The following is a 16,025-nucleotide window of genomic DNA, read 5'->3' as shown; positions in this document are numbered from 1 at the left end:
CAGAACTGCGCACAGTATTCCAAATGAGGCTGCACCGTAGATCTATATGGGGGCATTATAATATTGGCCATTTTATTTTCAATCCCTTTCCCAGTAATCCCCAACATAGATTGCTTTTTTTCACTGCTGCAGCACACTAGGTTGACACTTTCATTGAGCTATCTACTATGACCCCAAGAGCTTACCCCCCCCCCCTCAGTTTCAGCAAGTTCAGACCCCATTAGCCTATACTTGAAGTTGGGATTTTTTTGTTCCAATGAGCATCACCTTACACTTACCAACACTGAACTTCATTTGCCACATTGTTGCCCAATCACCTAATTTGTTGAGATCCTCCTAGAGGACACTCATCTTTCCAGACTCTATACATTAATTTGAAGGCCTGTATAAGAACCTGTGTTGACCTTGAACTTAACAAATGAAGATCAGAAACATGGACAGCATGGGGGGTGCCATAGAAGCCCTAAAGGTACCAGTAGCAGCTGCTAGATCAGTGGGTAAGGAGGACGATTGCGGAAGTCGTAATCACAACCTCTGATTTGAAGTGAGCATTAGAAGTGACTGCAGTTCGGATTTTGAACCAGGGTGTTATAAAGTTATGGAATTCATATCTAGGTCAAAAGCCATGGTATATGTGCTGGAATACCACAATTGGTGAAGTTTCCCCAGAAACATGCAAATGCAGCAATTTACTTACAAGTATGAATATTATATATGATTGTTCTGCAAGATGAACAGGCAAGAAAAAGTTTATCAAATAGGGTGGATTAGCCTCCTCTCCCAGTGCAGACTGATTTTGGCACAGCGAGGCTGGAACACTTCGGCAGTAGACATTTACTGAGTACTTACATTTCTATTCATTTGTATTGATTAAAAGTTTGTAAAAAGGAAGTATTCTGGGGAGTAGGGTTGCCAGGCCCCTCTTCACCACTGGTGGGAGGTTTTTGGGGTGGAGCCTGAGGAGGGCGGGGTTTGGGGAGAGAGGGACTTCAATGCCATTGAGTCCAATTGCCAAAACAGCCATTTTCTCCAGGTGAACATCTCTGTCAGCTGGAGATCAGTTGTAACAGCAGGAGATCTCCAGCTAGTTCCTAGAGATTGTCAGTCGTTATTGGGGAGTTTGGGGTCAGTCTGACCATGAAAGGGAACGTTTTACTGGCTCTGAACAAAGTGATCTTATACTGTTTTTAAAATGCAGTTTTAAATGTATTTTATATTATTTCTAGTGTTCCGTTTTTTATGCTTAATATTTTAAAGTAAAAGTTAATATGGATTCTATTTACTGCTATCTACCTTGGGTCCTGAGTTGCAGGAGAAAGGTGGGTTTATAAATATTCATAAATAAATAAATAAATAAATAAATAAATACAGCTTTTATACTCAAGAATTATCCTTTTAAATATTTTAAAGAAGGTTTATTTTGGTTCACCAATTCTCACGATTCAGACATTCCTTTTGCTTATGACCTTTCGTTGTTTTATATTTTCCTTCTAATTTTGTGTATGGACACAAGACATACTTTTGGTTGGATTTGCTGGAATTAATACTACGTATATCTGCATAAATTGTAGCTCAGAATACATTGTGTCCTACTTCAAATAACTGTTTGTTCCATTTTTCCATTCTCAATTGTCCAGCTCTATGCCTTTAAAAAGTATTTTTACATAAAATTTTCTCTAAGAATATGGTTCTTGTACTTAGCCCTTCATGTATCAAAGCTACCCTTTTACCATCAAAACAGTAGCTGTTTCACTCATCAATTTCATCCTGTTCTTGTATCGTGTTGAGAAAACATTATGGCTATCACATCTTCCCATGCACTGACTATCCCTTACCCCACTCCTGATTTTTGCTTCTTTTCATCCTCTCTCTTTTTTTTTCTTGTATAGATTCTTATGAAATTATTCCCATGAGTATGTTGTTATGAAATATGTTCATTCTCATGTAACACATAGGATAAAAATATGTTCTACCAACTATTTCTTTTCATGAGGATAATCTATCCTGGAACCCTTTCGCTCTCAATTTATCATGAGTTTCCCCCAGGAAGCTTGAAACTAATGTGGGTCTTCCAGCACTAACAAAAAATGATTTAAAATGGATTACTAAAGAACATTTGTGACCTCTATAATGGTAGGAATATTTCTCATCTAGCAAGAATCCAGTGTGAAGTTCCATTATGAAAGCACCCAAAAATTGTTTTGAGTTCTTTGAATGACCTAAGATATCTTAATGTTTTCAAGACATGCATACTGGCTGAAGTTTGGGGGTTTGTTTTATTTTCCAAAAATAAAGTTCATTCTAAGCAACAAATTATGAGTAATCTTATTCAACTGATGTTTGAAATAAGAAGGTGCCATTCAGACACATCACATATACTAAGGGTTGAGAAAAATATGCTCAAACCTTACTTGTTTCTGGGCTAGCTCCTTCCTTCCTCTGTCTCTTCTCCTGGTGAGACTTATGATTAAACACTAACCCCAGTTATCCATGATGTACAAATGCCCGGGCATGCAATCCATGCACCTGCATTCATATATCATGCTGAGTAACCAAAGTTAGCATTTAATTGCAGTTCTCAGTATGAGAAGGGAGGGGTAGAAGTAAGGCATGCTCATGAGGCAAGCAATAAGCTGAGTTTGTGCTCTTCTCAACCATATGTAATATCTGATCACATCCTTAGCCGGGTGCAAAGAGGTACCTGGCAACCCCAGTTGCCGGGTCCCTCTTCGCCACTGGTGTGAGGTTTTTGGGGTGGAGCCTGAAGAGGGTGGGGTTTGGGGAGGGGAGGGACTTCAATGCCATTGAGCCCAATTGCCAAAGCAGCCATTTTCTCCAGGTGAACTGATCGCTATCGGCTGGAGATCAGTTGTAATAGCAGGAGATCTCCAACTAATACCTGGAGGTTGGCAACCCTAGCAGGGGGTCCTATGTCTATCAGTAGGGAGCACCCCCCCATGATAACTGACTATGCCAGAAAGTAAAAACATGGCAAGTTATTAGTAACCTTACTAATGCCTGGAAGGCTGAGAGTTCTTTAACCTGCTATATTTTACTTTTTTGTACAGACCGTTTGAAAGGAGAGATAACCCAGCGGCACATGCAAAAAGCAGCTCAAGGTGAGTGTATTGCAGGCCTTTCTAGACAAGATTTTTCTCCCACATAAATATGTAGTGGTTTGTTTTCACAGTTGGCCATGTCCCCCCTCCCTGTTTCTCACAGTAGTTGAATGCATTGTCCTCATGTTGTTCAACAGTCATGCAGCAGAATTTTCATTGAAGCTGTCTTGATAGCCGTAAAATCATCAAGACATTAATGAAAGTAAACAGCTTGGTAGCAAGCCTAATCAGGACTGCTCTGAAATCCAAATACATAATGAAACATATCATTTCAATTTAAAATCTTGGTGATAACATTTTCCAGCTGCCTCTTTTATTTAAAAAGTTTTCTCTTATGGAGATACTTCACTTAGATGTTGAATAATGATGATCTGTTTTCCCCGATGGACCAACTTTGGATGTGGATTTCCCATTTAAGGAAACCATCATACTTCATTCATTCCTTGGAACTGATTTACGCAATTGCTTTTTCTTGCCATGTGTGCATGTACAGAGAATTAATGATTAGATCCAAGTTTGCCATTGCGAGTAGTTAGGTTTGCCAACTTCCATGTGGTGGCTGGAGATCTCCCGCTAATACAACTGATCTCCAGGTGGCAGAGATCAGTTCCCCTGGAGAAAATGGTCACTTTGGCAATTGGATTCTATGGCATTGAAGTCCCTCCCCTCTCCAAACCGTGCCCTCTTCAGGCTCCACCCCCAAAATCTCCAGGTATTTCTCAACCCAGGCTGGCAACCCTACCAGTAGTGCTGAGGCAAAGTACTCAAGGTGCACCACAGTGGACAAGCTATACTGCGATATGATCCCATTCTCAGGAGCAGGGTGCAGGACCAAACTTCAGATTGTATCAGTTTGTACAGGAAGGTTTGTAAACCACTGCTTTAGATAATTAATCCATGTAATTGGTGAGCCCTATTAGTATTTCTTCTCTGGCACCATATCCTGATATTGGATTGGCATTAGGCCTTTACTTATAGTAATTTCCTGGCCCTTGTGCAAAGATGGCAAACAGACTAGGAGAACCAATATATTTTAGTAGAGCTGGTTAGCTACCCAAGTGATCCAAATATCCACTTGGAATACTACAAATAGAAGAGGTTGTCTGTACAGGAGGAAGTCTTATACCTAGGCCTTGGTCCAGAAATGAAAAGTAACTAGCCCACACCCATCTTTAGGCTACCTTTAAACTATTGGAATTCTTTGGGAGGGTTACCATCAGGTTGAAGCCAACTTATGGTGACCCCCACAGGCTTTTCAACACAAGCGACTTTCAGAGTTGGTTTGCCATTGACTGCCTCTGCATAACAAAACGTCCTATCTTTAACAGCCTTGCTCAGGTCTTGCAAATTGAGGGCTGTGGCTTCCTTTATAGAGTCCATCCATCTCTTCTGGGATCTTCCTCTTTTCCTGCTGCCTTCAACTTTTCCTAGCATGATTGTCTTTTCCAGTGACTCTTGCCTTCTCATAATGTGACCAAAATACGATAGCCACAGTTTAGTCATTTTAGCTTCTAGGGTCAGTTCAGGCTAGATTTGATCTATAACCCACTGATTTGTTTTTTTGGCAGTCCACGGTATCCGTAACACTCTCCTCCAACACCACATTTCAAAGGAATCTACTTTTTTCTTTCAGCTTTCTTCATTGTCCAATACCACATACTGTTGAAATCGAAATGCTCATTATTCTGCCCCTCAGTAATCACCATGGAAGTACATGGAGATACAACCACTATTCTGAGCTCCCTCCTCCCCAATCTCTCTTCAGCACTGCCACAGTGCAGCACATTACTCCTAGCTCCTCAGCAGTAAGTGGCATAAAAAAAAGCTGTGCTCAGTCTTGCTTCAGCCAGACTTGCTTCTCCAACACTGTGCATATCAGCAGTGCTTGGAAATGCCCAAGTGTTTTCATATTGTCTCAGAATATTTATGATGGCTGGTCTCCAACATCAACCCTTTGAGTCCAATCCACAAGGAACAATTTAAACCACTTCAAGGCACATCCCTTGAGAGCTATGTCTGTCTCCATTCACATTAACAGGATGGCATGATGGAATCAAAGGCTGCAGATAGATCCAGTAGGAGGAACAAAGAAGTATGGCCTTTGTCTACATTCAGACAGAGGTCATCACCTGAAGCACCAGGACCATCTGGGTCCCAAAGCCTGGCCTTAAACCGAGGGAAGGCGCCATGAGTTAATGACTAATTTTCGATGGCCATCATGGGTTTGTTAATGTGGTTCTTACATGATTTTAGCAGCCAGGAAGGGCAAGGATCCAGCACAAGTGGTAGCCTTGGTAGATCCCAGGATCCTGTCATCATCCATCATGGTAACTGGGTCAAAATGGTCCATAAGCAGACCAGATGAAGCCTTTCTTCTGCCTGGCCTAAATTTCAGGTGGCATTCTGATCAGAGCATCTTCCTGTTCTTTTATCAGCAGAAAGCTTTTCAAAGGTATTATAGTTGATTGTCTGTTCCTGAAACAATAAAGGCTCAGATTTAGGAGTCAACAGATGTCAAGATACCTTAACCAGCTGGGATGGTCGTGAGCAAGCTGAGGCAATGGTCACAAAGAAACAACTATCACCACCACTTAGTAGGTCTTCACTGGGCTCTATAGCTGCCTCTGTCGGATGTATGAGTCTCCCACCAGTGTCTTTCTAGACATCTTCCAGCCCACTTTAGGTCGTTGAACTCCAGGGTAAACCATGGGGCTGACTTCCACCCCAAGGGTGGGAGAGGTTGGCAAAAGGCAGTATTGTCAATAGCTTTGAGGAGCTTCGCATTCCAAGCTCACACTATAGCATCAACAGAGCCTATGTTTGGAATACTGTAATCTCCATAGCATTCTGGAGTCCAGAAGGATCCATGAGCCTCAGTGGGTGGACCATGTTAACTGCCCCCCTCTTAAGTTTTTGCTCTGCTTGTCTGTCATTGGGAGCATACAGTATTTATTGCTCCTCCTTAGGGAAGGGAAGTAGGATGAGCTTATGGTCCTCAGTTGTACTACATATTGTTGGGTGCCCATTTTCCTATTACCTTGTATGTCCCCTTGGAGTATGCATAGTATCCTTTGTACAAATTATGGGTTTGTATTCGTGGTTATGCTATTGTAACCATTGTGTTGTGAGAGCAGACACCTGCATTGCTTTAAATTACATAAAAAGTAAGTGAGACTTTTCTGCCAAGATTCATTTGTTTGAATGGTGTTATTATAGCTCAAAGCTATGTAAGTTAATACTTCTAGTTGGCATATTTGCTCACTGTGGCTTGGATCCTGCCTAGCATATCCGTGAGAACAAAGAGTTTTCATTCCTATTCCCAGAGACCCTTGTCCCACCAGGAGCAGCATTTAAGGGGGGGGGGGGCTGCTGTGAAAAGGGGAAATTGGTACAATCGCACACACACTCCATGCCTGTTGAAATTTCAGGTAGGATACAAGCCTATATTTTTGCCCTGGATATGGTATGATGAACAGAACTGTGAGAGTTGCACAGCTCTCTTTCCATTGTTCTGATGCAGTCTGGGTGTTCAGATTTTTGTAAACATTGATGCCATAAAAAGGTGAATATGATACCCTGAAACAGGTTGCTAGTCAACAGATGAAACCAGTGATTGTCATGTGTGTGTGTGTGAGAAGTGCCTTCATAGCATGACTGAAAATGGTACAGGAGTTGGATTTCTCTCCGTAGTTCAGATCTTGCAACATTATAAACAACGTGATCTTTTGAATATTTGTGCTTCAGGTTTGAAAGCAGTAGCCATCCTCTGCGTTCACAACTACCAATACTAACATAGATATGCTTTTGACTCACTTCCTAGAGTGACCTCTAGTGGCATCTCTGCCTTTTCTTCCATCTATAGTTAGGGAGAAATTAATTTCCCCCCAATATTTCCATGAGCTCAGAGCAGAACAATTGGCATTGCTTAGCCTTGAGGGTTTATTTTTGGAGTTCTAAAGCTATAAAAGAGGTTGATCAGATGATGTTTGTTTAGAGCATGTATTTTCCACTGATCGTAGAACAAGGTTTTGGTACCAACTCTGGATGAATCTCAAAAACATTCCAGAAATATTTGCCTTGGGGTGAGGGATTTGAATTTCTCTTGGCTGATTTAAATCTTTTGGGGTTCACATTTTTTCAGTGTTACAGAAAATGAGTTGATTGGCCAGGAATCTGCAAAACAGCAATATAAGCAAAAATAAATGGGCAAAGAAAGTTAATTTTATTCATTAAAATTATTGCTTTTGTATCAAGCCTGCGACTGGAAACATTTTTTCATGATACAGTTGAGGAGAGAAACAATAACATATGTTAATGCGACCTGGCAAAAGTAGACAAATATCTTAAATACCAGTTTCAGTTAGCTGCAAATAAATAACCATGTGGTGATTCCCCCCCCCCACAGCAGGCATATTATCATATCAGTTTTCATAGCATGAATAAATATGAGAAAGCTGATATTTTCCAACATGTTACATGAGAAGATAACAAACTCTGTTACCTCTTTACAGATGTTCACAGTGTGGTCCTAAGGAGTAAGCGCCATTGAGTAGATTTGAATAGGAGTCTGAGTATACCTGCTTAGGACTGCAATGCTAATTGCTTGAATCAGTAACTATCTACATCCAGTAAAAACATTATGTCCATTTTTGCATGGTAATTAGCAGCGTATTCCAGGCTGAATTGCCCCGCAGATTTTTTAAAATTTTGCACACTGAACCATCATTCCAGAAGTGACTGCAAAGCCGGCGCATACCTGCTTCGCATTACTAAAGAGCCCATTTAAAGCGACCTTTTGTATTTGCTCTGCCCCCGCACTGGAGCATTTACTGAAGGAACCATGAAAAATCACAAATGTGGCTTAGTTATGCAAATAACCATTGCTAACGGCTATGCAAACAAAGGAGTCAAGCAGCAGGCGAGTGGGGGTGGAATTTCTCCTTTTGCATCGGGACCGTGAATAGGCATTTTTAAAGTCGCATTTTTAAAAAGAGCTTTGAGCTAACATCAAAATTGACCATGCATAAATGGCCTATGTTAACAAAATAGTTACTGTGCTTTACAGTATATTAGGAATTTAGTACTTCAAACTCTGAAGAGGATCTTGGATATGGTCACCAGTCATATTGCATTGCCTTTAACTGAGTAAATATTGCTGTAATCTCAAGGACTACAAACTATGGGTTGCACACACCTTGATGTTAAGTAAGGCACATATATTTTATTAGCTCAATCAGCTTTATGTACATTCAGTTCTCGTGTTAATATGGAATGGAATAGAAAGGAATGGCTGCTGTAGATGTAAAGACATTGTCCATGTCAGGAGGATTTATAACAGGCATGTACAAATAATACCTCTCTTAGTGATATGATGTATAACCAGGGCTGTCAAAGAGGCTGCATCACTATGATATTTGTGGAAAACTGTGTTTTATAGTTGCAATTTTATCTGCATTTTAAAAATCAACTCTTTGTTAGCTTTTGCTTTTTCACCCTGCAATCCATGGTACGCTCTTTCCCCCTTTTCTTCTCTGTAGCACTTTCATCTCTCTCAGTCCCATAAGGTGATCTCTCTCTCCCCCTCCCACCCATCCCTCACCACCACTGGTCTTCAGTCTCATCTCTAAGTTACTTTAGTCTTTAAAAAAATCCTTATCCCCAAGGCTCTGCAGCTTGATTTATCAGTTACTACCCATTTCTCTGTGCACCACCAAATCAATCTGTCTGAACTCACATTTGTAAGTCCTCTGTTCTGTTTCATCACCCCACAGATCTCTGCATTCCCATTTTTCCCCTAGTCCTTTCCTTCTCTTTTTTCATATACACAATACCCCCTTTTTTCTTTCTCTCTACACCACCTCAGGTCTCTCTTAAGCAGTCCTCTTTCCTTCTTTGCATTTCCTTGCATACTCATATCTATTTTATCTGAATCAGCTCGTCTAAGCCTAGTTCTTTCAAAGAGCAAATGAGTTAGCAATCTGTCCCCAAATTATACCACTTCATTACAGGTTGGCACTGGAGTGACTTAATGCTTCACAGTAAATTCACACGTAAAGACAGAAAATAGAATTTTAGGAGAAAGCTGGGTTAGAACCTTTCTCTCTAGTATCTACTTTGACATGAACGAGGACTTTTTTAAACCAGAAGGAACACTCGGTCATGTGAGCCTCTGTTTACAGTCTGACATGGTACTACTCTCCAGACACTTGGTTATCACCTCATCTGCTGTGTGTGAGAACTAGGTGTCAGACTCAGGTCTCTCTGCACTGTCCGTTGTCTCCATGTTTTCTCTGTAATCCTACAAATCTCTCTGCAACTTCATCTCTCAGTCCCTGTTTGTTCTCGTTTCAGACTCTTAATGCTCAGTTTCTGTATTCCACTGGCATGCCCTCTTGTCTCTACCCTTTCTTGCTGAGTTAGTGGCAACAGCATACAAAGCAATCCACATACAGAGTCTGGCTGGTGGTGACAGAATTGATGAACTGATGGGATAAAGCTTGATCCAGTCTGCCTGCATTGCTTTTACTGTCTCCAGATTCAGAAGTGTGTAACAGAAAAACTGGCACCAATTCCATCACATACTTCTGAATCCAGAGAGAAAAGAAGCAATTCAGGCAGATTGGTGCTGACATTCTCCCATGCACAGCCCATTTTTGATAAGTTTGAGCAAACCTTAGATATTCCCGCAATGGTATGAGAAAGGTCCACAAACAATAGCCGTTGGAAGTCTACCAGTGGAACACAAATAAACTAGGAGGGGCTGCAATTGGTCTACAGGGTTTTTGTGGCCTGGGCATTGAGGTTATATATCTGTGATGCTAAATATCACCTTACTAGCATACTATTCTCTAAGTAAATGTCTTTTTTCACTTGGTGATCAGCCAAGCACTGAGAATGTTGCTGCTGTAGCACTTGAAAAAACGGTTGTGATAAAATCTAATAAGTATGTGGTGCTTTTTTATGCAGCTGTAAATTAAAGCCAGAACTTTGCGGGGCGGGAATCTTACGAAATATGAACTCTGAGTTCTTGGGTCTGGTTTGCAATAGCTCTGATCCAGAGAAAGTTAGGCAATTCCTAAATTCTGCTTCCACATATAAACATATGTGCATATGTAGATACAAAGATGGGCTCATTGTTTTTTCTTCCCTCTCTGTTTCAGTCATTGATGTTGGTAAGGTAGTCTTGAATTTGGATGTAGGTACATTGCAAAGATGGAATGCTTTTTGCCCAAGTATCTTGAAAGAAGGAGCTAAAAAAAGATTTTTTTCAACATGAAATTAATCATACTGAGGAAAAGATGGAACGTTATCAGCAAGTTTTAAGATGTGTGGAATTAGTAGGGACCAAGAAAATAGACAGATGTGCCAGCTAACCAAAAAAGGAAAAAGAACAGAAAAGCAAGTAGAATGGTTACAAATGAAGATTCAAATAATAAAATGAGAGACTATAATATTAAGTTAGCTGGGATCTTTTTTTTAATTGAAAGGTTTTTACAATGAAGCACTAGGAAGAACCTACACATCTAAATTTGAGGCTTTAAACAGAACATTGGTTTATATGTTATTTTCAAAGGATCCTATTGGGAATCATTTGATATATGTTGTCTAAAATGTCACAAGCTGAGAAACATTTTAGTTTGTTTATAAAGCTGAGGGATGAAATAGAGGCACTGAAAGCCACTGGAAAATGTGGTTTTTGTTTGAGTATTTGCCAGGTTCATCAGTATTTTGTAACTTTCCAGTATGGTTTAAATAGTGACTTCTTAAACAAATGGCTTGGTCATCAAGATATATTAAGGCAGTTTTAAAGTAGTTTAGTTAAATTTCATTCAGATCAGTGTCATAAATGTTTACAGATTGCAGTGGAGTTCCTATAAAGAGAACACAATAGTACAGGAGTCCCCAGCCTTGTTGGGCCGTTTAGGGAAAGGGGAAAGGACATTTTTCAGGTTTGTAAAAAGATCTGTCTTATCTGTTCGTGGCTTCAGTTTCTGGATTTAAGAATCCACATGTAGAGCCATGTTGAGAATTAGATATATTGATTAGGATTAGGATTTGCTTTAAAGAGTTGGTAAGAAAGATTTCTCTCCCTTTGTCTTAATGCTTCAGGGTCATCTAGTAATATTGATCAGCTATTCAGAAGATATTGCAGAGTTCCAATAGTTGGTCAAGAAAAGAAGCTTAGATGACTTTTTAAAAGGATGCCGTGATAGTTAGCCTCCATGTTCAGAAGCAACATACCTTTGCGAAAACAGGAGCTGGTGTTAATCTTTAGGCCCTGATCCCAGGGATGTCTTGCTGACTGCTTCTGGAAATGTAATGCCAGAAAATATACTCTGATCTTCTCTAGCAAGGAAGTATTCGGTTTAACTGAGATGAGACTTGTCAATAAGATAATCCAGATACATTTTTGGACTTTGCTTTGATCAAGTGTCTATTGCATCTTAAAATTCTAATATTAGCAGAATTCTCATAATAGCAGAATTCTCACATTAGAGGTCTTTTATCTGAACTAACCAGACATTCTTTACTTCAAAATCAGTCAATGGTTTTGAGCATGTTATTTTTAGAAATTCCAATATAGCTCACAATTTAATTAGATTAGCCTTTTCTTTGTCCTTATATTAGAGAAGCAGTTTGTATTTAGAGTCAAAAAATATAGATGAGAAAGAAGAAACCAATTCTGGAACCCAGTCCCTGACTCCGTTTTCTGGTAATACAGTTGTTTTGTCTGCCTCTCTAGTACTGGAGGAGAGGGCCTTTTCTTTCCATGCCTTAAATATACCGGTTCTCCAGATCAGACTCCACCTCTCCAAACCACCACTCTAAACCTCTATACCACGCTGGCTCCCTTTTATCACACATGGTGGCTGCTTCTTACCTAGATCTCATCTGTTGAGTCCCAGCCCCTGAGCTTCTGCGATCTCATCCTTTTTTTATTTCTGGGAACTTCATCTCCCTGTGAGTTTTGTGAATAGTCCTCAGTCTTCTAGGATGTGGGTATATAATGCATGTGGGTATACGATCAATACACTGTTTTAGACTTTGTAGGAACTTTTAACTCGTTTATGTATACTGAGTTGTACTGGGCTATGGCTGTCTACATGGTACAGGCAAGCAAAATGGCTGTCGGTTAAGCTCTTTGAAATAATTAAGTTTAAAAGTGTCTTAGAAATAGGTACAATTGCTGCAATTCGTAAAGGAGCCATTGACTCGGCTTTATTTTTGACTGAAGTTAAACATAGCTTCAGAAAATATTACATAAAAGATCTGTAGAAATGACTGTCAAATAATCCTTCCATAAGTAAGTGGGATTTTTTAGGATCGAGTCTGTTGAAGTGCGTGTTTGGCATTAGTCTGAAGAAAAGATAATCATAAGTTCTGTAGCCAAGCATGTTTCCAGTTTTGTGTTGTCTTGTTAACCCAGCATGATTTTGTGTCTAGGAAAACAACAAGTTTCCAAATTTCCACTTTGGCTAGATTCTTTATTTTTTAAGACCTTTTGGAAAGGCACTATAAAATTGTCATCTGTGTACTTTGTTCAGATCCCTTCCAGCAGTGCTCCTATTGCAGCTAACATGGTTACTAAATTTGTTTCACTCCCCCCCCCCATTTTTCTTGTATCTGGAAACCATCTGTAAGTCATGGAGCATATTTCTAATAATGTCACATAGAGTGCAATACTTAATTCAAAACCTGGGCCTTTCATCAAGGCTGTTAGAATTCCAGGGGCACTAGGCAAAGTCAACCTCCAACCACTCGCACCAGAATAGCCTGTTACTTTCGTGTGTCCCACTCAACCATAATCTTTTTCGCTTGGATCCAAATGTATAGTTCATTTAATATATTACACCTGGCGATTACAAATTCGCTTTTGATAGATCCTGTACATATAGTATCTGATTCAACATTTATGGTTATTACTCCACTGTTCAGATTGGGATGTATTTGACTCTTGGACCTATTCATTTAGGATCTATAGCAGCAGATGTATGAACCCTATAAATGTATGTAACTCACAACAGCAAGTATCCAGTGCATCCTTTTCCAAACACGAACACAAGCTACCTTACACTGAATCGGACCATTGGTCTAGCGAGATCAGACTGGCAGCAGCTCTCCAGAGTCTGAGGCTGAGGTCTTTCACATCACTTACTACTAGATCTTTTCTTTTTTAATATATATTTTTATTATTTTTCAATAATTGCAATACATCTCATTTGAAATTCATCCTATCTACCAATCTTTGAATCGATAAAAAATTAAAAAATTATTAGGTGTATGTCTTCAGTATTAAATATAATTAATTATAATTGACTTCCCCACCAACTTCCTCCCTCCCTACAAATATCTGGTATCTCTTTTGTATTTATATTTTCTAATCCTTATAAGTTATTATTTTAATATTTTACTTTCCTATTATTTAATACATTTCAATAAGCAATAATAATATAATATTAATACTAAAGAGAGAGAAAAGAAGAAAATCATTTAAAAAATGAAAACAGAGAAATAATAAAACACATTAACATAATTTTCTCCAGTCACTCATCTCTGTCATATAAAATGGATTAGATCTTAAAAAAACTTTATATACCCCCAACTAAAAAATTAAGTTGATATCATTTTTCCTCTACATATTTCCTCTACATTTCCCATATTAAGAGTCAAATTGGTATTCTTCCGGCTTTCCTAACCCTTCTTTTTAAACTTTTTCTTCTGTCTGGAGTTTCTGTTGCCGTCTGCATGCTTTCTTGAAGTGGTCTCCTGTCTGTGACAGTCTTTACCCATTGCTCCTTGGGCTGTTGATTCTTCTTCTTGTATTCCTGTAATATGGTCTGACAGCTCATTGTTTCTTGTTAAAACTTTTTTGATATCTTCCAACGAATTGACGGCATGTTTAACTTGTTTATAGGTGAAGGTAAGTCCTTGTGGTAGCAACCAGCTGTATTTTATTCCCTTGTTTCTCAGTGTCTCAGCAAAGTCTTTATAGATGGCTCTCTTTTTAATCAGGTGACGAGGAATGTCTTTGAGAATTATTAACGGTGTATCATCTACACTTAGATGATTCTCCAAATGAAGTTTCATAATGATATTTTTCATGCTGATGTCAAAGAAGGAGACCAAGATCTCTATAGCTTTTGTTTTCTGTACTTGACTTGACAAGGGGATTCTGTATATCTTGTTTATCGCATAATTTAATTCTTGTTCATTTAAATGAAATATATCAGCAAGCGATCTTATGATGGTCTCTCTGGTACCCCCTAGTCTTTCAGGCAAATTACGTATGCGCAGGTTAGATTCTCTCTGTTGCAGGTCCAAAACAGCTAGTTGGTCTTTCACTCGCTCTTCCTGGAGTCGTATTGCTTCAATTTGTTGTGCTTGAGATTTCATGTCCATTTTAACTCCTTTCAATTCTTCAGTGTTGTTTTTAACTGAAAGTTCCATCTTATTCATGCCATTTTTCATTACTGTAATTTGATCTTTTATTTCCTTGATCTCATTTATTATACCATGAAATTTTTGAGTAATAATTAAAATCATTTGTAGAGCTGATTGTTCTTGTTGCATGGAAACCTGTTCAAACTTCTTTAATAATTCAGTTTGCATGGCCAACATTTCCTGTATCTTTTGATGATTACTTTCCATGATTGTCTGTGGCTTTTGTATTTTCCAGACTGGTGAGTTAAATATAAGCAGCAGCTCAGTGCAAAAAAGCTACTAAGTTGTTAGAAGGCTCTGGCTTGGTTTTGGAGCTTGTTCCAGGAAGTATACAGAAGATTGTGAGGCAGTGGGCTTTCCATCGCTCCCACTCTATGATTAAAGAAGGTAGGATTTATTTTGCTGCTACACTGAGTGGGGCACATCCGGCCCAACAGCCCACTATGGTTTCCTGTCTTCCTAGAGAAGCCACTTCCTGAATGAAAATGTGGCTGGAGGACTCTCCTAAGGTAAAGGAATAGAGAATCGAAAGTGAAGGATTTCTCCTCCCCCCTTCTACGCCGCAGCCGCCGATTGGTAGCTAACTTCCGGTAGAGAGCTGATCCCAGCGCCATGTCCCCCGAGATCTCTCGAGGGAACCAAGAGGCATTCTGAACCGGGGGGGCCCTTAAAAGCCCCGACTCCGATCCTAAATAGTTGATCGGAATGCAGGCAACCCCCTTCTGCCGAAGAAGAGCGGTTTGACTCCCACCCTCCTCCCACAACAGTTGCTTGATGTGGAGGAGGGTCGGATGAAGTCCCGCCGGCCGAGGAGGAATTCCACCGCTGCGAACGTCTCATGGAAATAGGCTGAGATCTCCTCTATCTTTTACCGAACATTGAACAAGCTAATAACAGAGAACCCCGATTTCCAACGTCCGAGTAAGTTACATGAACTCCTTTTGGCAACCAATCCGATTCTGAATGACTGGAATTTTTCAAAATCGGCTAAAGACTCTGCACCCCTTCACCCAGGATTCTAAGTGACCCTCCGACTAAAAAGACTGTTTAATTAAACTAAAAACTGAATTAGCAGGCAAACAAAATAATCGGAAAGAATTGAGTGGCATAAATACTTACTACTAGATCTTTTCAACAGGAGATTCTAGGGATTGGACCTAGGACCTTCTGTGTGCTGACCAGATGCTCTACAGCTGAGCTACAACTCCTCCCCGAAAACATGTTTTGCTTCTAGGGTTGCCAGGTCCTCTCCTTGAAATGGTGTTGTCCTTATTTGTGATTACCATAACAATATACTTTAGCAATGAAATACCAGATTGAAATGAAAACTTCTCACTGCAGGGAATAATTTTAATTAAGGCATTTGAGGAAATAAATCTCTAGAATATCTGACCCTAGAGCAAGTGCATGGATAGGATTACATTGGTTCCCTACACAGCTTCAGGTTCAGATACAATGAGAATT

The 16,025-nt window shown here is 39.6% G+C and overlaps 1 protein-coding gene across 1 annotated transcript in view; it reads left to right on the top strand.

Annotated features, from left to right (window-relative positions):
- Window positions 1–16,025, top strand: part of KIF6 (kinesin family member 6) — a 177,621-nt gene that overhangs the window by 138,988 nt on the left and 22,608 nt on the right. The window contains exon 16 of the mRNA XM_056852795.1: window positions 3,069–3,119. Coding sequence (XP_056708773.1) covers window positions 3,069–3,119 — 51 coding nt within the window. The remainder of the gene's footprint in view (window positions 1–3,068; window positions 3,120–16,025) is intronic.

This window comes from Euleptes europaea, chromosome 7 (genome assembly GCF_029931775.1).
Source record: "Euleptes europaea isolate rEulEur1 chromosome 7, rEulEur1.hap1, whole genome shotgun sequence".
NCBI classification, from domain to species: Eukaryota; Metazoa; Chordata; class Lepidosauria; order Squamata; family Sphaerodactylidae; genus Euleptes; species Euleptes europaea.
The sequence above is the reverse complement of the archived record's forward strand: the minus strand, read 5'-3'. Positions and strand labels throughout refer to the sequence as shown.